The sequence below is a fragment of the Eptatretus burgeri genome, chromosome 6 (assembly GCF_056783735.1).
Source record: "Eptatretus burgeri isolate ZD-2024b chromosome 6, Ebu_testis_v1, whole genome shotgun sequence".
Lineage (NCBI taxonomy): Eukaryota > Metazoa > Chordata > Myxini > Myxiniformes > Myxinidae > Eptatretus > Eptatretus burgeri.
This window is the reverse complement of record NC_140966.1, coordinates 109,293,810-109,318,522: the sequence shown is the minus strand read 5'-3', so window position 1 is coordinate 109,318,522 and position 24,713 is coordinate 109,293,810. Positions and strand designations below refer to the sequence as shown.

The 24,713-nt window shown below is 44.4% G+C and overlaps 1 protein-coding gene across 2 annotated transcripts in view; it reads right to left on the bottom strand.

Moving 5' to 3' along the window:
- Nucleotides 1–24,713, bottom strand: part of NDFIP1 (Nedd4 family interacting protein 1) — a 42,795-nt gene that overhangs the window by 8,949 nt on the left and 9,133 nt on the right. For both annotated transcript variants that reach the window (XM_085886693.1, XM_085886694.1), the window contains 4 exons: nucleotides 19,579–19,681; nucleotides 18,858–18,991; nucleotides 9,967–10,054; nucleotides 4,496–4,620 (listed from right to left, as the gene is read on the bottom strand). In XM_085886693.1, the coding sequence (XP_085742819.1) occupies nucleotides 4,496–4,620; nucleotides 9,967–10,054; nucleotides 18,858–18,991; nucleotides 19,579–19,681 (450 nt within the window). The remainder of the gene's footprint in view (nucleotides 1–4,495; nucleotides 4,621–9,966; nucleotides 10,055–18,857; nucleotides 18,992–19,578; nucleotides 19,682–24,713) is intronic.

The window sequence follows — 24,713 nt, the reverse complement described above, 5'->3', positions numbered from 1 at the left end:
ATGATGTAATTCAGCCCCAGAATGATCGGTGCGTATGCACATCAACCCCAGGAAAATTTGGGGCAAAAGTAAGTGTATCATGTGTCCGAGATAAGGATTGTTACACAAAACTCTAAAAGAAGTCGAAAATACGAGGAAAAGTACACGAAAGAAAGAGCTGTGCCTTTGCACAATGAAAGACTTGGATAATTTTCTCAGCTCGCTGAATGTACACCTGTTCATACCGTAAATTCCTGACCAGGTAGGCTGGTAGAAAGCCCAAGTGGAAGGCCGTGTACTCCAAAAACCATTGCAGTGGTTCGCTACCAATGAATGGACTGTGTATGTGGATTAGGTTCTTCTGACACCGATGAGGACATATCTGTGGCTTGTGAATGTACAGGTATGTTTAAATGATGATATTTACTCTTAATCATGTTGGGAGTGGGGAGGGGGGGCAACAAGAACTGAGGGTTGTTGTAAATATAGTTTGTTTGGTTCTGGGGCCACAAGAGAAAATATACCATCAGAGATGGGGAATCCCCCGCCATTGAATGAAAAAGGTCATACATATTCCAGATAATGAGGGAGGTTTTGGGATAATGAGGAAACACGACACCATTTGGTCATCATCTCTAAAAAGTTCCCCAGGGGTGAGGAACGTAGTAACCAAAAATAAATGAAATCAGATAAGCGGTTTTCCATTTATTACAAAAAACATTTTTTTCAAGATGGCCGCCCCAGTCGGCCATCTCAGATCCGGCCACGCCCAAAATCAATAGGGTTCTTCCCTTTCAGGTGGTACATGTGTGACCGAAATTTCAAATCGATATGACGAACAGTTTACGAGTTATCTCACTCACAGCTATAAATGTTGATGGACGGACGGACGGACAGCCGGACGACCTGGGTGACAACAATATCCCCCTTCCGCCACGTGGCGGGGGATAATTATACTAGATTTTTGCATCGATTGCTAAAAGGAGAAAGGGAGAAGCGTGTGTGTGTGTGTGTGTGTGTGTGTGTGTGTGTGTGTGTGTGTGTGTGTGTGTGTGTGTGTGTGTGTGTGTGTGTGTCCCCGTTGGTTATCTCCACAGGTATCCGTTCAGTAGTTCCCTCCATACATATCCAGATGGTGGTTATGTCTGGACGGACCCTCCCCTCACACTGCCTTCCTTTCCCCCACTCTCCTCGCTTCCCCATCGTTCCTCAGTCCCCCTCTCTCCACACTCCCCCTTCCTCCCCGCTCCCACTCCCAGATCGCTGCCGTTGCCATCTCCCTCTCCCCCCCTGCTGGCTGTTGGTGAGTCGAGTGGAATGTCATGGTGGCTGTGTGGTCTTGATGAGCTGTGATCTGCCCTGTTTTTTTGCCTTTCTATCCCTTTTCGCATCGTTATTTGTACCCCCACCTCCCCTCTTTGCGAGACCTCGTGCTTCGGCCTTCCCTCGCGCCATCTAACCGTCGTCACCCCACCCCATCCCGCCCATCTCTCCTTGTTATTTCGCGGTTTGCCCTTCGATTCATCTCTTCCCCTCCCCTCCCTCCCCTCCCCATCCCCATTTTCTCTTCGCATACTTTTTCCCTGAGATAGAGAGAGAAAGAGCCCACATCTTCTTGTGGATAGCTTTTAGTTGGCGGCCCATCCCGGGCCTTCAACTGATCGTTTTTTTATTCTTCACTGTAGCCGTGTTTATTTCCTTTGGAAACCTGTCTCGGCTCATATTTAATTACTGCACGAGACCAATATGAGCAGTACTGCCCCTTCCTAAACATGACTTCGTATTCCCGTTATTCGGCATTTGAAGCATTAACATGAAAACATGGCGTCGTCTGCGTTCCGCCCCACGACGTCAGCATCGAGGATCTCGTTATCGCTACAGGAAACAGTCGGTACTGACAAAGTTCGTGCGGCCTCGCGAATGAACAAACATGTGGTAATCTTCGTGTCTGAGACAGAACTGGTTCACGAAATTGTATCGACCGGACTATCAACAGACGACGGACATTTTGTGCTCGTCTCCCCTCTGGACACACCGGCCGTGAAGGTCATGATCTGGAACGCTTCTCCTTTCCTGAAGAATCAGACGCTGATCTCCGAACTATCTCGTTATGGTTCTGTGGTTTCTCAGATCTCTCTGTTACCTTTACGTAGCCAGGACGATCGGACGAAGCATGTGATGTGTTTTCGGAGACAAGCTCATGTGGTGCTTCCTCCCTCTAACGCTGAAAGAACCTTGAACACTGTTTTAAAAACTCAAAATTGATAATCATTATTGCCAAGTATACGTAACCACTGACACCTTGAAATGTCTCGAAAGTGGTAATTTCGGACACTTGAAACGATCTTGCCCAAAGGCGACTTTGTCAAACGATGAAACAAACCTCGTCAACAAGGATAAGTGTTCTTATTCTTCCGACTGTGAAGGAAGCGAATCCCGTGTCCGGTAATAACGCCCAGTCCTCTCAGTCCGATAGTCTAAACAGCAAAACAAATGTTTGGGATGGTTTCACCGTCGTTTCATCAAGGAAGTGAAAGACTTTACCTGATGGCCGTCTAACCCAGAAGAAGGCGGCATTTACAAACGAGGAATCTGTCGGTAATGTTCCTGCAGTTGTCACTGACTTCACTCTGCAATGCTTACCTGGAATGGACACGGTACCTACGGCCAACAAGTTTAACCTACTTTCGGGTGAGGACATCGACGTTTCCCTTACAGAGAACGTTTTACCTGTTATCGCAGTAAATAAGACTGTTTCACTGGTTAAAAACTCTCCTATTGGAAAGTCCATTGACGGTGATACACAGACCACTAGTGATGAACCTGCTGTCACTTTGGTAAATGTTAACCCTGAATCCTTGTCAGCAGGAAATAGCGAAACAAATGTTAACCCTGTTACTGCTCCCATTCCATCACGTGGTGAAGCTGGTAATGCAGGAAATGTTAAAATGGATGTTTTACGATGCCCAACAGCTTGTTTTCCATGATATGCCTGCTGATGGGTGTTTTATTCAACGCTTTACCGACAAAGGCGTTAAATCTGTCGCAGATCTTCTCAGCCCAAACGGCAGCTGGATCGGAGCTGATGCATTGGCAAGCCTGGTCGGTGTGCGATCGTCTCGAATCGTGGCACGCATATTATGTAGTGTGCTTTGGACATGCACACAGCTCGCACCTGCTTGGGAGCAGGACCACCAAGGCAATGAACAAAATGCACATCGAATACCTTCTCTCTCTACCTTTCCTGAACTCGTATGTGCTTTTTCTCTTCCCAGCCCTCTTCCTTGTCCCCCTTTTAACGTCGGCTTCAATGGCCTTCCCAAACAAAAAGACCTTTATTTGGGTTGTGCAAAAATTTCTTTCACAACGGCAAATAACACAGCAGAAGGTTCGATGGAGAGACCTCTTACCTTGTTCTCCCCCTTATTTTCCGAACTGGAAAGGTTTTTATCACCCTCCTGTACCACCACGACATGGCGACCTCCAATGGAGACTAGTACACTGGATCCTTCCTTCTAATCACTTGTTACACCGTTTTTCAAATGTGCTTGTAGATGAATGTCCTTTTTGTAAGAAATCTGAAAACCTTTTTCACATCACTGTTGAATGCCAACGGTTGGCACCTTTATTCATCTTACTTCGGAATTGTTTTGTGAGGTTTGGTCTGTTTTTTAACACTTGTGTGTTCATCTACGGATTGGATATCCCACACAAAAATTCCAATGCTGTGTTTGCCAATTTCCTGCTTGCTCAGGCAAAGATGGCAGTCGATAAGTCAAGGGAAAGAAAACTTGATGGTGTTGGAGTGAATGATGAAGATGCTTTGTTTTTGTTCCAAAACCTTGTAATAAGTCGTGTTAAATTGGATTTTGCTTTATTTTCAGTCACTGGAAGATTATCACAGTTCAAATCAAAATGGTGGATAAAGGAAGTTATTTGCAAAGTCCGAGAGGAATGTTTATCCTTTTGTGAAATGTTCTGTATATAATTAATCCACCCGATTCATCCTTTCCTTTCTTCAGAAATTGTTTCTTGGTTTTCTTTCTTTCTCTGAAATGAAAATGTGACTCCCATTTGGGGGCTTTCTTTTCTATTTTTATAATAAAAAGATACAAAAGTCTCTCTCTCTCTGTCTCACCCCTCTCCCCTCCCTCTTTTTCTCCCTCCACCCCCCAGACCACCCCTCGTGTTCCCATCAGCAAAGCAACGGGTGGTATTTGCTCATACAAACTAAAACCCTATTTGCTTTACCTGAAGCTACCTGCAACTGTGCTACCGGCTTACCCCCCACCCCCCACCCCACCCTCCATATCTATTACCACCCCCAGATCCTTCTCCTGTATGACATGGTCTAAGAAACACAAAGAAAATAAAAAGCAAAGTTCAGTAAACACAAAGGTAAAGATGAAGATTGAAATGAAATGAAATAAAAGCACAAAATGAGAGAATCGATGAAATGGTGGGAGAAGTAAAGGGAGGAGAGCGGGTGAGGAGGTACTTGGGTGGGGTGTATTACCCGAACAATGATGATCCATTTCACAAGGGATAGTCCAAAGCCCGAAATGGCGCCATAACGCCCGGCGATGGTATTCGTAAGGCAGAAGGACAGAAAAAAACCAACCCAGTTGAAGAGAAACGCCACTGTGGGAAGAACGGAAAATGTGGAATTTTAAATGAAAGGGTGAGGGTGGACAAAGGGTGAGGGGGAGAAAGGGTGAGGGGGAGGTTGGGGATGGTGGGAGGCTTGAGGGTGGGGAGGGGAGAGGATGGGTGGGGAAAGGATAGGTGGAGGGGGTGAGGTGCGAGGGGACGGGTGAGGTGCGAGGTGGCGGGCGAGGTGCGAGGGGGCGGGCGAGGTGCGGGGGGCGGGCGAGGTGCGAGGGGGCGGGCGAGGTGCGAGGGGGCGGGCGAGGTGCGAGGGGGCGGGCGAGGTGCGAGAGGCGGGTGAGGTGCGAGGGGCGGGTGAGGTGCGAGGGGGTGGGTGAGGTGAAAGGATGAGTGAGGTAAGAGAGGATGGGTGAGGAGGGGTAAGGTGTGAGAGGCTGGGTGAGGAGGGGTGAGGTGTGAGAGGCTGGGTGAGGAGGGGTGAGGTGTGAGAGGCTGGGTGAGGAGGGGTGAGGTGTGAGAGACTGGGTGAGGAGGGGTGAGGTGTGAGAGGCTGGGTGAGTGGGGAGGATGGTTCGGAGGGGAAGGGAGGAGGTTTAACTCCAATAAATGGTGACACACTCATCACATGGTTAAGAGGTTTCGGTTCTCAGTTAAAAGGGATCCAAAGTGAACACTTCATCAAAATGTAAGAACAAGCAACAAGGAAAGTCAAAAAAAAAAATCATTTAACTAGAACGGCACTCGGTAGAGCACGTACATCCGTCAGGCTGAACAGTTTACATGTTGTATCCCACTGATGGGCCGGATCTGAATCCGGATCCAAACCAAACTTGAATCCGCTTGTTCTCATCACTGAACCAACTCATCGACCAAGTTTTGTCGTATATTGTTCACAACTTTTTGAGATATCATGATTGCAAACATACAGACGTAACCTCGATCCACCTTCGTTGACGGAGGTTGGTCGAGAGCATCTCAAAATGCAAAGCCCATCAGTGTCCGCTTTGTACTTGAACTAAACTCAATGAAAACAACAGATTAATTTAAGGAAAAAAGAAAGAAAATGACGTCGTGCAGAGCACGATACTTGTAAAACCCACCCCTCCCCCTCTACAATGGTTGCCATGGATACATCAAATTGTCCATTTCATGAAGATTAAAATTGACAATCTTAATCAAAGCTCAGGTCAATCGGATGAAAGTTGAGATGAAATTTGATGATTTTAGAAGTTCGACCCTCAGTTGACCTTTTGACTTCAAAAATAGTTGATTTCTCAAATCAGTGACGGACGATGCAAATCCTGTTCAACATTTAAGTTAATAGGATGTAAATTGATGATTTTTCAGTTGAAAATCGATTTTAGAAGTTTGACCTCAAGTTGACGTTTGACCTTTTGATCAAAAAAAAGTGTTTCCCAATTCAGTGATGCACCATGAAATTGCTGTTTAATTTTTAGGTTAATAGGATGTAAATTGACAATTTTTCAGATAAAAATTGATTACACTGGTCAACAATTTTTTACTTTCTGAATGTTGTCTAGATTTCTACAAGTGAATTAGGGTATTCTGGCACTGCTGAATCAGGAAATGGCATCCGTTTCTCTCCATCAGGTCAGGTTTTTGTGCTAAGTTGATTTGAAAAAATCAGATCTTGTGACAAAATCAATTACATTTTTGTGGCATTATCAGCTGATTTTTGTCAACACATATCATCCTAAACATGTTTTTAAGAAAAAAAAATGTTTTGCCAACAACATTTATTGATTACATGATAGAAACATCGATTACTGTCATCTGAATGGTGGGCATTGATAAAGGTAAGTACAAGTAAATTGCATGTTGCGTCACCACTGTTCAAACTTCAGGGCTTGAACTTCCGTTTCTTCGAACTCCTGGAATGTTCAGCGGCAGGGAGGTCTCTCTTCAGATTCCAACAGTAGTCAGCCATCATGACTGCGTCCCAGCGACCCTGATACCTGGTCTCCATCTCCTTCATGTCCTGATGGAATCTCTCCCCCTGCTCGTCACTCATTGAACCCAGGTTCTCAGGAAACCGGTTCATATGTGAAAATAGGTAGTGCATCTTGATGCTCATGTTGCAGCCCAGGTTTCTGAAAGCAGTCAGCATGTTGTTGACAAGTTCTGTGTAGTTTCTGGCCTTATTGTTGCCAAGAAAGTTCTTCACTACCAAAACAAATGTCTTCCACGCTTCCAGTTCCACTTCGTTCATTGAGTTTTTGAACTCTGGATCTCTGATGAGCTGACGGATCTGAGAACCATCAAAGATGCCAGCTTTCAACTTCTCCATGGTCAATCCTGGAAAAGCCTGGCACAAGTAAGTGAAGCAGTCACCATCTTTGTCCAGAGCCTTGGTGAACTGCTTGATTAAGCCGAGCTTGATGTGCAGCGGTGGGAAGAGTATTCTGTCTCTGTCCACCAGAGGGTCGTTGATGACGTTCCTTTCTTTGCATGGCACCAATTCCTCCCGCACAGGCCAGTCCTTCTTCGTGTAATGCTGAGCACGGTCCCTACTATCCCACATGCACAGAAAACATGGGTACTTGGTGAAGCCAGACTGTTGTCCCAACAAAAAGTTCACCATCTTCAGGTCAACACAAATAAACCACTTATGCTGATCATAACCAATTTTCTCCAGCACGTACTTCACCGCTTCATACTTCTCCTTCAGTGTAGTCGAGTGAGCGATGGGTACAGAGGCAAACTGGTTGCCGTTGTGTAGCAGAACACATTTCAGTGATCGCTTGCTGCTGTCAATGAACAGTCTCCAATCTTTGGGTTCGTACTGTGGCACTCCAAGCTTGAGTAGAAGCGCATGTCATAAATTGGCGCATGTAGGTATTGTACATTCTTCAGAGTTCGTTATTTCAAGAAATACAACTTTTTTGTATCACATTATTACAAAATCTGCCCCATTAACTTTAGTTTTGATCCACGAACTTTATGCTTTGCCTCACCAATTTTTGGAAGATTTTGAGGTTTTATGACTTCAAACTGATCCCTTTTCGACATAATCACCCAGAACTATCGTACCTGAATACTTCTTGTCATTAAAATAATTATTTCCAATCAAAACAATTATTTGACATGACATTTTACCCCCACCAACTTCTTCTAAAATGCTCCACACATGCGTACATGTGAACAAAAATGTAAAAAACGACATGTGGCCATATCTCAAAAACTTGACCTGATTGAACAAAACTAATGTGAGTTTTGGATTCAGCGCATCAGATTCGTCCTAAATCAGCTTAAAAAATGCAGACAACAAATTTGTTGTTGACCAGTGTTATCAAAGTCATGATTATAGAAGACACCTACGACCCCAAACACCCCCATGACCCCGAAGACCCCCACACCCCCACGACCCCGAAGACCCCAAAGATCACCAAGACTCCAAAGACCCTGAAGATTCAGAAGACCCCAAAGACCCCCAATGACCCTGAAGACCCCAAAGATCCCCAAGACCCCCACAACCTATGAAGACCCCCTATGACCCTAAAAATTCCCATGACCCTGAAGACCCCAAAGACCCCCACAACCCCAATGACCCTGACAACGCCATGACCCCGAAAATCCCCAAGACCCCCATGACTCAAAAAAACCCTGACCCCCCACAACCTATGAAGACCCCCTACGACCCTAAAGACCCCAAATACACCCAAGACCTAAAAGACCCCAAAGACACCCACAACCCCAAAAACCCCCATGACCCTCAAGATCTCCATGACCCCAAAAACCCTGAAGACCCCCAAGATGTCAAAGACCCCCAAACTCTGAAGAACCCAAAGACCACAAAGACCCCAAAGACCCTGAAGACCCAAAAGCCCCAAAAATAAAAAATAAAAAACCTCAAAGACCCTTCAGACCCCTTCGACCTTAATACCATTTCGACCCCTCACACCCTTCAGGCAGATGAGACAGCTTAGACCATTGACCACTTTTGGACCCTCGTATATCACAAATTAAATTTCAAATAAATACAATATCAGCAATATTACAAATAGATTTGGAGAAAATAAATGTTTGTATTATGATTGGTTTAAATCGTGACAACACAGTAAATCTGTGACGTCAATCTCTGCAACGACGTGAGCAGAGGCGAGCGTAGCGAGCCGAACCACGCTAGTTCGACTTGAAATTTGAAGAGGATTTGTGTATTTTGTCATTTAATTCAACCACTAATTATTTTTTTAAGGTCAAATTTGTTTGATGGATTTCGCATGTATTGTACTATGCATGACATCTTTCTTGTTGTTTGTCTGTCCCCTCACCCACAGCCCAAACCGCTCAGACGGACGTTCTGAAACTTTCGCAGATTGTAGGCACCGTCCCCGAGACGGTCGATCAATGGTTGATGCGAGATCAACATAGTCCAAAAGGTCAACATCAACCAGACTTCTAAAACTGTCAATTTTCATCTGATTCACTTGAAATGTGAACAGGATTTCTATATCAGTGCGCCGAATTCAACCACCCATTAGTTTTGAGGTCAACATAGGTCAAAGATGGCAGAGAGCTGGGTATGTGACACCGACAGAATGATTCGATTTTGGTGAAGATCCACATCTGCATCCGAGAATGTTTTAAGTGATTTTCCACCATTAAGAGAGATAGGGCCAAAAACCGACATACAACAGGATTTTTGAAAAAGTAGTGGACGAATTCGGACGAAACTTGATGGGCAGGTTGGGCATATTACAAAGAAGAATCGATTAGATTTTGGTGAAGATGGGATCCGGATCCGGATCCGAGAATTTTTTTCGTGATTCTTTACCGTTGAGTGATGGGGATAAAATGATATATGGCATATTTAAAAAATGTATTGGGCCAGATATGTTCTCGTGGATCAGGCATTGCGTAGCGGAGGTATGCACTCTACTGAGTTCCCTTCCAGTGAAAATTGTTTTGTTTATTTATCTATTGTTCTTCTGTCATTTCTTGTTCGGTTCCCTGTTATTCCAATCCTAGTTCCAGTCCCCTTGAATTTTAATCTCTGAACCCCGCTTCATCCTTGTAACAATCTCATTCTCATCGCGTGGCCCCCACCCTGCTTGGACTAACCATCTCTGAGTCATGCCCACCCTTTAATAAACCAGCCACTATCCCTCCTCTCTTTTGCTCTGATGAAGAGTTAACACCTGAAAGGTTAGCTTCACCTTGTTTCCCATGGCTTTTAGCATACATCAATCAATGTCCTGTGGATTCCTTCCAGTACTCTTATGGTTTTGTGCATGTATAATGGGTCACTTGTACTTGTAGTCATGTGTTGTTGTAATGGTGGGATACAAGACAGGCAAGATTTCTTTATTTTTTGATGTCTCGTCAAGTACCTTTCCTTGTCCAAAAGACTCCACTTACTAAAGAATGACACCATGAAGATTCCATCACTGCCAATCCTCAGTTGTTCGCCATCTTCACCTTCTTCTCGCCCTGGAAAATCTTCATCCTGGAAAAACAAGCAAGTCAAAGAGATGAAACTTAGTTTCAACAAGAAAGAGCAATCGGAGATTGCAGACCCTTGCCAGTTGTCTTGTGTGGTGTATTTTGTGTGACAAATAAACGAAAGGATGTACTAAGTGAAAGGTCTAAACGGTCTAGTTATAAATGTGTAAAGGTCAAAGGTCTGAAAAGGGTCTTAATGGGTTGAAGGGGTCCCAATGGGGTAATTTAAGGTCTAAAGGGTCTTAAAATGTATTAAAAAACACAAAAAAGGGGTCGACAAAGTATCAAAAGGTCTGAAGGGTAGAAAGGAGTCTAGGGGTCCAAGAGGTTTCAGGTGAACAAAGGGTCTTGGAGGTCTAAATGTTTTTCGGGATCTAAAAGGGTGTTGGGTCCAAAAGCGTCTTTGGGGTCTTGAAGAGTTATAAAGCGTTTTAGGGGTCTTAGGGTTATAAAGGGTCTAATGTAATTAATACACACTCTCATTCTGTGTGGACAAACAGGCAAACGGACCCAAATGCAATACCCTCTCCTCTGGTGAGGGTAATAATTGGGGATAGTGAGGGGGGAGGGGAGGCCAGATGATCGTGCTGCACTCCCAGTCTGTATAGTCATACATAACAGGCATTTTTTGGCAACGGCAGCGATAGACAAGCCTGGCAAGCAATCAGGGTCCTTGGAGATGGATACATGACAAGCAGTATAATGTACCTATACAAACATTGCTGTACAATTGTCTTTGAGTAAAATGTTGATTCTTAAAACATCCATATTTTGCAACTCCTGTATGTGTCAAAGCCTCCACGAGTGTCTTCTACTGTTATTACTCGAGCTTAGTTTGGGTGAGAAGAAACCAAGCTTGAATTCCTGGTACGTCGATTTTTCCAAGTGTCGGTCGAATCTGCAGCGGCCACTTCGACCTCGTTAAAGCGAAGTTTCCCGGACCGGATTCATCGTTATAACTTCGTCCTTGTGTTGCACTTTGCGTTTCCATGCAATTTCCCGTGTTCATTTGCATCTTGTTGTGCTGTATTTGTGGAATTTGTTTTCGTTTTGTTCAAGGCCTACTTTAGTCACTCCTCGGATAGCAACTGTGAAAATTCTACGTTCCTTTTGTCTCCATATTCTTTATTTTCCTTCTCTTTCTCCAACCTTATACTTTCTGCCTCCTCAACGTTATCCCGTTTCCCCTCTTCGCTTCGAAAAGTATAACCAAACAAGTACAGGTACAAAGTACACCGCCCCCATGCTAAATAAATAAATAAATAAATAAATAACATACCCTTCAGTGCGCGACATCGCTGGGATGCCAAAGGCTCCCCAGTAATGCTGCCGTGCAGCACATGGAGACGGAATGGTGAGGGTGCGATGTATCATTGTACAATGTACAAATAGTATACAACAATAGTATCAAGAGATTAGGGTCTAATCAAAGATATTGCCGAGAAGAGAAAGAAAATAAATAAGCAAATAAATAAATCAATAATCATCAAGTAATTAATCAATTAAATGATTAATCAAAAATAAAAAAATATATATGTTGGTTTTGCCAAAGCACATCTTCACTTTTGTCCCCAAATTTCAGCTTCCGAGCTCAAAGGATGGCTGAGATATTGCCCAGACAAACAAACAACCAAGTACCGGCACATTCAAAGTACACCGCTCCCATGCTAAATAAATAAATAAATGACAAATCCTCCAGTGCGCGGCATCGCCGGGGCACCTTCAGCACCCGGCGATGGAATTGGTAGGGAGCGGTGCATAATAATTGATGAATTGATAAATTGCATAATTAAAATAAATAAATAAAAATCGTTTAAAAAATAATTTCTCAATCAATTGCCGAAGAGCAAATCGAAACCACCACCGTTTCATCCGAATCGGTAACTTTTTGAAGATTAGGTAATTAAACGAAAAATGAATAATTAATTGATTAATCGATAAATCAAAAATACCCTTAAGAGCCAAATCACTTGGTCACTGTCGTATCCAAATATCACCTTCCGAGCTCAAAATACGCCTGAGATCTAGCCCAGATGAGAAAGAACATGATTTTTTATATTTTTTAAATCGATAATCAAGAAACGAATCAATTGAGGAATCAAAAAATAAAGATATTGTTTTTTTCCCAAGCACATCTTCTCTTTTATGCCCAAATTTCAGCTTCCTAGCTCAAAGGATGGCTGTAATATCGCCCGGACAAACAAACAAACAAATAAAAGCAATGTCACCCGCAGTGTGACCCGTATCTTGCCAAAAGGTGACCACGTGTGACTTGTTTAAGGTCACACTGAGGTGAACAGAGCTGCTATCCACCAGGAGCGACTCCTTGAGGAATATCTGCCTACGAGAGATTCCGATGAGAATCGTTCTACAGAGTAACCATGAAAAATATGCGTTTTCCTCATAACGTCACCAAATGACGTCATAATGTCTCAAGCTTGACATATCTAGAAAGCACTCATCGAGGTGTTCAATTTGAGGTACTACACAATATGGTTCCTAAAACTTGAAAATTTGACCTTGGGGTCAAATATGTTTGACCTCAGGCGCTAACCATGAAGGTCAAGGCCAATCGCCACCAAAAATTAATCAGCTGAGCGCCAGACCATGAACTATATTCCCATGAAGTTTGAAGACGATCCGATCAAAATTACTCAAAAAATAAGGGTTTCGTCGACTCCCCTGATTTGCGACAAAGTGACCTTGACCTTTGACCTTCAAAATTTTATTCGCTGAAAGGGACCTCTATAGGCCTCTGATATGCGAAGTTACAAAAATTTCCAATGATAACTGTGCTCTGCAGAATTTTTTATATGTGATTACAGACAAACAAACAAACAAACAAACAAACAACAACAAAAAAAAAACATACAAGCTGACTAACATATCTTGCAAAAACTTTGTTTTGGCAAGATAACAAAAGGAGTAAAAACTGAGTACTCCCTTTGGCGCCCGGCGATGATGACATACATCGCCTGGATATGGAATTGGGAAGGAGTGGGGTAGAACAAACAAACAAACAAGAAGACGACGTTGTGCAGAGCACGATACTTGCACAATCCATAAAACAAATTTGACCTCAAAAAGAATTGGTGGTTGAATTATATGATTAAATATGCAACTCCGACTTCAAATTTCAAGTCCATCAGATGAAAACTGACAATTTTACAAATGCAGCCTATGTTGACCTTTCGGTCGATATGGACCTCAAAAATAATTGGTTGAATTGAGTGACCTGGAATATAAATCCTCTTCAAATTTCAAGTTAATTGGATGAAAATTGAGGATTTTAGAAATCTCATCCAAGTTGTTGACCTTTGACCGATGTTGACCTTTTGACCTCAAAAACAATAGGCTTCTTCATTATGACAAACTCTACCATGTGGTGAAGTTTCATGAAGATCGATTTAAAATCGTGACATGTCGGTGATAAATAAACAAACAAACAAGACAAGCCGGTAGGCAGCGATGGGTCGCTGAGCATGGAAACTATAAGATATAGAGCAAAATTGATGTCATATAGCGGATAGGGAATCGCCTTAAGATTATGCATATCAAATCTCATCCAGTTCCTTCTTCTTCTGCTTCTTTCGGCTGCTCCCGTTCGGGGTCGCCACAGCGGATCATGCGTATGATCCGCATAGTGATTTGGCACATGTTTTACGCCGGATGCCCTTCCTGACGCAACCCTGGTCGCCTCTTACGACACAGGGATATGGTACACCTATTTTAACCGGGGTATACACCGGCCCAGTACACTGGTACTCATTTCGCCGACCTCGGAAGGATGACAGGCTGAGTCAACCCCCTGGTGTATTAATTCAGTGGCCCAACGGGGCTTGAACTCAGGACCTTTTGGATCCCAAGCCGGTGCCCTAACCACTGCGCCAACACCAGGCTTAAATCTCATCCAGTTCCATCTACTGATAACTACTCTGTATCCATTTGCATGAAAAGTACCGAAAATGCGGTTTGAAATCGGAAATCCCCAAAGTTCGAGGGGGTGCTGTGGGTGAACAAAGATCTAAATCGAAAATCTGGCTCGATCGTTTGTGCACAATGTATGCCAGACGATTAGTGTGAATTTTCATGACCATCCGACCATAACCCTAGGAGAAGTAGCATTTGGCGCGAAGGCACCTCCAGCTCTCGCATATTGTCGATTTTTGCACTAATTTCCCTTTGACCCCTGACGGAAGCAAAATCGGTCAATATGTCCTGAGGCAAAATTGTAGTACTCATTGAGTACCATGAACCTGCAAAGTTTCATTCGTATCGATGCACTCACTTGGTCGCTAGGGGGCCTTCAATTTTCGCCAATTTTCGCGCATACCCTAATTGTAGGGGGCGCTGCGGGTAAAGTATTCCATATATCACAAAAAACGGAATATATTTGATAGAGCATCACCTGTAGATCATTCGTGCCAAATTTCATAACCCTACGTGGGATAATGGCTTTCGGAATCGATTTCGCGTGAACGGTAGCGATTTTGAAAGTTTTTCGGTTGTTGCAAGGGAACCAAAGCGTCCCTAGCAACCATCACAATTTCCAAAGCACTAGGTCACAAGATGTACCTACCACCCGAGTTTGGTTAAAATCCACCCACGTTTACTACCAATTATGCTGATGACAAACGAACAAACATCCAAACAAACATCCAAACAAAAAGACAGAATTACTGACAATAAGGGTCACCTATTTTGGCGACCCAACAATAAGGGTCACCCATTTCGGTGACCCAAAAAACAGTACTTGAAAAAAAAATCTTCCATTTTGCAACTCATAATAATTCCACTCTACAATAATCTCATTAAACTTGAATCTATTTCTGCCTGGACTTCCTGTTCTCCATTTCTTCTCCCTTTTCTCAATATCTCCAAACTGAATCTTCATTGACTATCAATGCTTCTTCTTTGTTAAGCATTTAAAAACATTACATCATGCTTACCTTTCCTTATTTCTCCATCAGGAGAACTCCACATGTTCTGTGTTCTGTCTTCTTCTTCTTCTTCTTCTCCTTCTTCACTGATTATTTCCCAAAAACCTGTGTGCAAAGTGATTTGGTCCACCAACCCTCCTCCCACACCAATAGCTCCATGTTTCTTTGCTCCATAAACACGAATTCTTACCTCCCATCACATGATCATGATCTGTTTATCCAATTTGGGAATTTGGAATCAGCATCCTTACACTTGATGTCCCCTCTTTCCACTTCCCCAACCCCGCCCCTCCACCCCAACCTCACCATAGTCTGAGTCCATAATCGAGAGAAAAGAGGAACGAATGAGTGGAGGTGAGCAGTCATTCTGGATTTCGGTCGTTTTACCAGCAGGGGGTTGTTTGTGGATTGTGTGTGCCTTGAAGAAACCTAGTAGGGGGTGGGGGTGCGGGGGGAGGGCCAAGCACCGAGCTACCTGTCTGCAATGGCATACTGATACAGGAGATCCATAGACTCAGCTTCATTTTGGGAGATGCCAATAATCTTAAAGGCCTTGGTTTGTGCAGCATCAAGCTGCGCAAAAGTGTGAGGCAGGGGAGAGCAGTACTCCATAAAACTGCGGATGAATGCCTTACAGGTGGATAGGAGCTCAGGTGTGCCAAGGAAAGACTTTGCACGACAGAGAATGCCCAGTCGGCGGCTGGCTTTGGAGGACAACTTTGAAATGCAGGTTGCCCACGAAAGATCATGGCTGATGGAGAGACCCAGGAGTTTGAAGAACTCAATTTCTCACCGTCCTTGTGCTGACTTTTAACCACTCATCTCAACTCTCTCTTCCTCATATGTGGCGATTTCAATAGCCACCACACAAATTGGCTGGGTGTTGGTACCTCTCTCACAATCTATGACACTTCAGAAAAGGACTTCCTGGAAAACAAACCTGACAGAAGGCAATCTCAGCTCATTCCACAAGGCCCGCAACAATTGTGTGTCCACTCTCAGGAGTGGAAGGTCATGCTCCGTGAAGAGGTCAGCTTCTACTTTTGAACATTGAGTGGACTTGCACTTCCTTTTTTGTCCATGGAACTCTTGTCCTGCAGGAGTGTTGAACTGCTGACTGGCTGAGTCACACCACGCAGATAGATGTGTTTCGCTCTTTCCTCTGTTCCCGGAACGAGCACTCGACAAGGAAGTTGAACTGCTCGGACTCCTGCACAGCTTTCCCAGTTTATCCGGTCAAATCTCTTCCTTGTCTCGTAAAATTCCCCATGTACATCGCTTGTCGTGTGATTGATTGGGCCCAAATATTGGAATAATTAAGAAATCTATTGATCGCTTGGTTTCTTTTGCTTGAGTGAAGGGTAAGGGGTGTTTATTTAATTACCTCCACCACCGAAGGTGGGCGGAGGTTATGTTTTCACCCCTGTCTGTCTGTGAACAGAATATCTCAAAAATTTGGTTGATATTATTCAGATGACATTTGGTGGACAGGTTGGGTGTGTGACAAGGACGAAATGATTAGATTTTGGTGAAGATATTCAAGTTTGCATAATGTCATACTTCTGAGCATTTGCTTGTTATTAAACATATGTGGTCTTGGGATGGATTCTGCTTGTCTGACTGCCTCGTTTGGTGGTCTAGGGTGGTTGTAGTTTGATGATAATAAAGCGGTTCAAACTGCCTCATAACCAAACAGTTTGCTCGGCTGAATTAGATAATTACATAGGAAAGCTGCATAAAGCAACCAAGAAATGCAACACAAGGTAAGCCCTTTGCCTGTTCAAATCCGACATGAATTCCTCTACAGCATCAGACAAGCGACGAAAAGCAGTCCATAGGCTGAGGGGGCATATAGCATTTGGATTCTCATGTATGTGCTACTTGTGAATATCCACAGCTGTACAGGAACCCAGGTAGGGTTTTAAACAGAAAAGGGCTTACCTTGGGTAGTTTTATGCAGCTCTCTTTTGGCTGGAAGAACATGAGGGTTAATTACAGAAACCCCTGCCACCTGGGATAATTGATTACGTGAGAGGTGAAATTAGTTATTCCCTCCGATTATGGGTGAGATGTATTTGGGTCTTGATTATATATATATATATATATATATATATATATATATATATATATATATATATATATATATATATATATATATATATATATATTATTTTTTTGTGGTGTGCATGGAGACAACCGGGAGATTGGTACTTCTCATAATCACAGGACGTGGTTGGTATCATACGTGGTGCGATTTCCAATTTCAATTGAAATTTGGGTTGTGTTTACTATTTATATTCAAGATTAAAGTTCGTGGAAGAGTGTGGTGGCAAATGGTAAGAAAAAAAAATAAAAAAGGAAACGGACTGAATTGGGCAGTGACACAACACAAAAGATACAAAAATGTGTTCACAGGTTGTACAAGTGAGGCATCATCTCAAACTGAATGAATGAACTGAATGACAAAGCAATCCACAGCCTGAAATTTACACAAAAGTATTACAAAAAAATACCGTATTGAAACGTATTTGGTACCGCCGTAAGTGTCAGAGTCCCCTTTGATAATTAAGGACCAATCAGCAGATTATCAAAACAGGAAACTTGCAAAGTCAAGGTTGGCCACCTCAGGAGGAGTGAAGGGTCTAAGCGGGCCGCCAGGGCGCCGAGGGGTCTAAGCGGGCCGCCAGGGCGCCGAGGGGGACTAAGCGGGCCGCCAGGGCGCCGAGGGGTCTAGACGGGCCGCTTGAGTGGCGAGGGGTCTAAGCGGGCTGCCAGGGTGCCGAGGGGTCTAAGCGGGCCACCAGGGTGCCGAGGGGTCTAAGCGGGCCGCCAGGGTGCCGAGGGGTCTAAGCGGGCCGCCAGGGTGCCGAGGGGTCTAAGCGGGCTATCCGGGAGAAACTATATTCAAGTTGATCTGTGTGTGGACTAACAGACATACCCACAGACTACAATTGCCTCTCCTGTCCCTTAAGCAATGGGTGAGGCAAATAAAGTGGCTGGCTATTTTATAATTATCAACACTTTATTTTTAATAAGATGATACAATTTGGGGGGGGGGGCAGGGGAGGGGAGTGGGATACAGGAATCTCTGGTAATAAAGTAGTGGGGCAACTTAGCATAACAATTGTGCATTTTGTGAGGAAAGCACCAAATTTGGCACACTAGTAGCCTATCATATTATGAACAGATTTGGATATTGGACCATCTCAAAATTTTGATAGCAGTGGAAAATGGCTGCCACAGCCATCAGCGGCTGAATTTGAGGTGGCCCAATATCCAAATCTGTTCATAATATGATAGGCTACGAGTGTGCCAAATTTGGTGCTTTCCTCACAAAATGCACAATTGTTATGCTATATTTAGCTAAGTTGCCCCACTAAAGGAGCTAAATGGCTCGGTTCTCTGTGAGGAACGAGTGTTTATAGCAAGTTCACCTCTTTGTACAAAGACGTGAACCTGCTATAAAAAGAACAAAGTGGTTGACCACCTACTGGAAGACAAACGGAACCGTGAGTGAAGGACATAGTACAAAAGTGGATGAGTGGCAGAAAAGAAAGGGGGTAGGAGAGGGTAAGGGAAAATCCACAAGAGTAGAAGAAGGCACACAGAGGTGGGTCTGGGAGAAAGCGCGAGGTGACAATGGGCAGTACTCTTGATGGAATGAAGGGAAGGGAAAAGGATAGCAGACATGGAGGTGATTCCAATGTTGGGATTGTCTTTACAAGTATCCAGTAAATATTAATATTGAAGAACATTCTGAACTTGTTCATATTGCAGGAGCACAGTTGGTTTACTTGCAAATCATAAAAGATAAATTATGAACGGAGCAGATCATGGATGATGTGGGATTGTTTCCAGGAAGCTTACACAATCTGGTGCTGGAATGACCGTAGTTGGAACTGGATTGGAACCTTTCGCCTTCTCTGCCTCCTCATATGATGGCAACGATGCTGCGACGTTGTAGGCTGGAGGTTTGGCGGGAGGGAACGCCCCAACTTGGCCTGAAAACACATTGGGTCGAACATACAAATCGACACGGATACCGGCCATAGAGCCCACTCGTTACAACAGGCAGGACTTTGTGACCAATCGTGAGCCACCAATCAGTTTCACTTTGTATAACGAAGAGGTGAACCTGCTATAAAAAGTACAAATTGAAATTTTATCGAAATCCATCAAATCTTTGCGATGAAACCAAGTAAAGCTTCACGATGGCCAGTTTGTTAAGCATCATCACGGTTAGTGGGTTGACGACGAAGAGAGGGATGGGAGAAAATTTAACATCAAGTTAAATACAAAAGGAAAACAACATTGAAATTAGTAGTGCGGAGGAGGTGATAAACATTGATCAGATAAACGAGGAAGAGATGAGGGGGCAAATGAACCTCAATCTAAAAAATAAGGAGGTGGGAGTGATTGGGGGGATGGGGGGGGGGTGAGTTGAGCGTTGATCGGAAGATGTGTAAAATTTCAGAGATCGACGCTCGCTCTCCAGCTTCAAACATCATGTTTCGTTCACACATGTCGTGGAAAACACACAACAAAGACCATCTGTTCAATCCTTTACAGCCATGAGATGGAACTCTACCTTCAGCTGGCAGGACACTGCTGTAGGGAGGAGGAGGTCCATCTTGAGGTCGCCAAACAGTTCCGGACTCTCCCATCCTTGTGTCATCGTCTTCTGTTTGGAGCTTCAAAAGAACAACATGTTGTAATTCCTCCACCAAACCCTCAAAGCAGACATCCCTGACAAATCATAATTACACAACTCTCAATTTCACGCCTCCAACAACAAACCACAATCACAATCGCTGCGTGCAGGATGACCCCGATGGGGATAAAATGAGAGGATACAAGTTGTACATAATAACGTGTATTACAACAAAGCAGAATTCTGAAAAAAAAATTACCAATATAAAACACAGTGTGTATTTGTGTAATTGTCTGTCCCCTTTCATAAGGACAATTTCAGTCGAGTTTTAAAAGCCAATCTTTAAACACGACCGTGTTCACTTCAGTTAATTTTTGAGGATGAAAAAAAAACAAAACTCAAAAAACATTTTTCCGTAAAGGAATAGTTACATCTCTTATATTGGAAATGTAGATGCTGACTTGCAAACTGAACCTCAACGGTGGTGTACAGAAGCGTTTCAAAAACAACGATAAATACGAAGGCACGGCGAGGTGAAATTTGCTATACGTGATATGCCACGCGCGCAGAGTAAAATGAGTGCTCATTTACGTCCGGAGGATGTCTAATAAATAAAGAAGATACGAGCAAACCTGACACTAGGCCGAGGCTTCAGACTTTGGCACGCTCAAGAGGCTGTACCGTCAAAACAAAACGTCGCAGAAGATAAAAAAAAAAAAAAAAAAAAAAAAATTGGATCACATTTGTACATGTAGTGTGTTCTAAAATGACATGTTGGGACAAAACATTGTATCTTCCTGTCTCCTTAAATATATCAAACTAGAAGGGCACTCGGGAGAGCGCATACCTCCGCCCCGTAATGCCTGATCCACGAGAACATATCGGGCCCATAACATTTTTGAAACATAACCTTCTTCACCTTCAGTGGCGCAGGTAAACATCGTGCTTTATATCTCATTTTTGAGCTCGAACTCTCAATGGTGAAGAATCACTTTAAATATTATGAGGTCCGGATCCGGATCCGAATCGTCACCACTTTTTTTTTTTCTTTTTTCACTTTCCTCACTCACATCATCGAATGCCTGATCATCATAGCTACGAATCGCTGGGTACTTTGCAATGCTTACAAACGCCCGGAGACGCCAGTGTTTGTGCCTTCATTTCAGTTCCGCACACATGATAACCTTCAGCATCTGTTAATTGGTTTGAGAGAACCAGCAGTGATGGTTCATGGGCGCCAGCAGTGACCACTATTTTTGTTGTGTCTGTGTGTCTGTGTGTCTGTTTGTGACTCTCTCCAGAGCATAGCTCCGTGACGTTTGATGCGATCTTGATGAAACTTGGACACAAGCTAGATATCATGGTCTCGTTGTGTCTTTTTGTATGAGGGGTGTCCCATGTCCCTTGTGGGCAGAGCCACACCCACTTGAACCTTTAATTTATTTATCGATTTTTTTCCTTGCAATTTCATTTCCTAGAAGCTGTGCGTAATGTCCATAAGTACAACATAAAAAATCCGATTTGATTTGGTCAATTTTGATGGAAGAGATAGGTTTTTATGGTAGGGTTTCTTCAAAAGCTTCCACTAACTCAATTGTACCTATCGTGGCATTGTTCAACAATGCCAGGGAACCATCGTTGCCTCCCGGCTAGTCTCAGCCACATTTCCAAATTTAAACTCCGGAAATGAACTTAACAGCAGTGCCGACTGCAAAAAATAAACAAGCAAGTATTTATTTGTCCAATTCGGACATCGATTGACATTCCCGAAATCTCCGGGTGCATGGGGTTTATGTGACCCACCTATCGGCAATCGCTGATCTCTTCTCAAGCCAGCCATTCATTATCAACAATTTTGTTGGAGTGCTTGCTTGAGTGCTTGAGCCACTTCGCGAGCGCCATACAAGCCGCTTGGTTGTTCGTTTCAAAGCCATGGCCATACACGGCAAAAGTATTCACACCGTCACTGAATATACCCATCGACTTGAACAAAGTTCAGGCCCTACTCGCCTGCATTTGGTCCTGCATTGTCGAGCGATCCCTCTGGCGGAGCCTCGCTCGCCGAAAACGTGCAATTATATTTTACATGACATTTCCCCTTTTTGTACGATCTCCTTTCATTTTACGACTCGTCACTTTGACAGAGATAGATACAGAGAAAGAAGAAAATAATTAAACGTTTCGTTTTAAAAAGTTTCTTCAACTGTTTCATTGGAGTGCGTGATGGAGCGTTGAAGCCACGTGGCCACTCGAGCTTTGATCTCTCCAAACTTCGATGGCGGTACCACGACTCGGTTCTCCGTGGGGACATCTCCGGAGTTCAGAAGGCAAGATTAATTAGATGATCACAATGAGTAAAAAAAAAAATGTTTTCAGTTGTTTCAAAGCAATGAATCACCACATTGTAGAGTTGTAACATGTGACTTCCACAGATGACATCACGCTTTGGGGGAAGGCCCAGCAGTTGGTGCGTCGTCTTGCTAATTACCCTCGCCAAAAGAGAGGGTATTGAATTTGGGTCTGTTTGTTTGCTTCTTTGTTTGTACAGGTAGTGATTCGGCAGCCATCTTGTTAAAATAAATAAATAAAAACGACAAAACAAAAACCTTCAAAAATCTGCTTCAATGAAGGTCACATGGTTTAGCAGCCATATTGGAGTGCGTGAAAAATCATTAAAAAAAATTCTTTCTCTTGAACCGCTTAATCAATCAAAGTGAAACTTCAAAATTATGATCTCATAGTGACAGGGAATATACTGTTGCGAATTCGCGCCCGCCGGCGTGCGGACGGCCACGTAACTCGGATCGCGGCACGTCGCCCACCGGACGGACAATTTAGTCTTGACCCTCCGGGAACTATCGCCCGGAGCCAGTCACGGGTGGGCCTTTCAACCTCACCACAATCGTGCCAATCGGCCACCCGCATAGAATAGGGTTGTTCGCCAAACTCGACCTACCTAAGTACCCACGCGGATGGTAAACCGGGCGATCGTACCTCGCCGCAGGTCGACTCCGGACACGAGCCGCTTGGGCGGCCCATTCCGTACTATCGGGATAACCGAGCGATGTTATCGTCGACCTCGACAGTTCAGATTATTCACCGGGCGTTTTGCACCCACTACGAACCCTTTACGTGAAGCAGGATGGAGATTCAATTCGGAAAAGACGAAGCGAAACGGGAAAACAGTTCACACAATGCACATTTATTTTCCAGCACACGGAGAGCACGTATATACAGCCATACAGTCAAAATGCACATAAAGCGACCAAAACAATAAAAGCAACAACGACGCATAGTTAATACGGACTACGCGCACACACAGCAACACTTATACAGCTTTACTTCGCAGACGGCGCCAACACACATTTACACAAAAGCAAAGGAAAGAAGCCAACCTCATAGACAAGGAGGCAGACAGGCCTGTCGGCCAAATGTGCGCGTGACCTGGAGGAGCGGCCAGGTCCGCGAGACCGGGGGGGTCCTACCCGCGTCCTCGTGACGCGTTGGCGGGCGAGCCGCAAATGTGGCCGCGCGGCTGTGCCCCGACTCCGTGCTCCTTGGCTCGACGTTTGGAGTGGGGTGGGAACGGGGCCCCCTTTTGCACTATCTCAGCGCAGGGGAAAGGGGGAATTGTTGATGCCCTGGGGGAGGAGAGTGGCTGGCTGGCTTGGGTCCCGCGACGAGACGAGCAATCTCCCACACCGTAACCTCGTCGCCGACCGCCGTCCTTCTCGCCTCGGACCCGAGCTCCCTTGCCTCTTCCCGCAACTCTTCTCAGTTCCGCACTCTCCTCATCCGACCGACTCGACTCTGCCACTCTTTTTGCCTTGCGCTCGCCTTTTTATAGGCGGGCAGGAGAAGCCAGTATGCAAATATTCGGATCAGAATGACCGCAGGGGCGGAGCCACGCTCGCCCATTTGTCGGAGGAAACGGGGGCGTGAACCTCCACTGATCCTAGAATTTGCATATATAGACTTCACACACACACGCGCCTGGAGGCGGGGCCAAGCCGCCCCGCGCTCGCTAATTGGACGGAGGAAAAGTGGGTGTGTCGCGTTTTTGATCCGAATTTTCCCTCGGAAAGGCCGCTATTTGCGCTCGCGGCTCGGTACGCTCGGCACCAAACGCCGAACGGGCCCGAGACAGCCCGACGTTCAGTGTTCACAGGTGGTGCGGGAATGGCCGTAAAAGGAGAGAGGTGAAGGTGCTGGAGGGTTTTCGGTGGTGGTTTGATGGTTATGGTGCCGTTTGGGAATGGCGGTGATGCGATGATGTGGGAGCGTAGATGGTGGCGGTGGCGTGGTTGTTGTGTAATGGCGGTTGAGCCGTGGTTGGTTCAAAATAAAGATAGAACAGAAAAAAATGGCGAACTCAAAGCGTCACAGCCCGGATGAATCACATAAATTCCCTCTATACAACGGGTTTGGGCTAACTACACATGTACTTGGAGATATCTCACCTACGGGCCCTTCATGGTGCAATGCGAATTTCCACAGCCGTAACAATACGTTTTAAATTTCAACCTGATTGGGCGTATGGTCTGGCAGTCAGAATTATTTAATTGTTTTAGATCTGGGTTTGTTTGGATTTTTCTGAGTTATTATTTATTTATGAACGAGACACTTGGCCATGCCTGGATGGGTCTGAGGGTCGAGGGGCAGCGGATGAAACCGGAATCCTATCCAGGTTCCTCCTGATGACGTCATCTTTGCTTTTTACTTCTTCGGATGACTCCAATGCAGGACCTATTTTACTTGGTCTTCAATTTGATTTGAATTAAATTCTTCTAAATCCCATTCTGAATTCAATAAAGAGGACGAAATGGGTCAGGTATCCGATCAAACCTGGACATCTTAGTACCCGTTCATCACTGCCAGCAGTTATAAACTGGCAGTTCTCGTGTTGAGAACATCCATCAAAAAACCGTGCAACGGAGGAAATTTAAACTTTACCACATGTCACATGACCATTTGATGTAGCGTATATTACCTGGATGACACATGCCCTCTCAGAACTTACACGGTCAATCAAACAATACCTCTAATTCCCAGAGACAGAAACTACAATCATT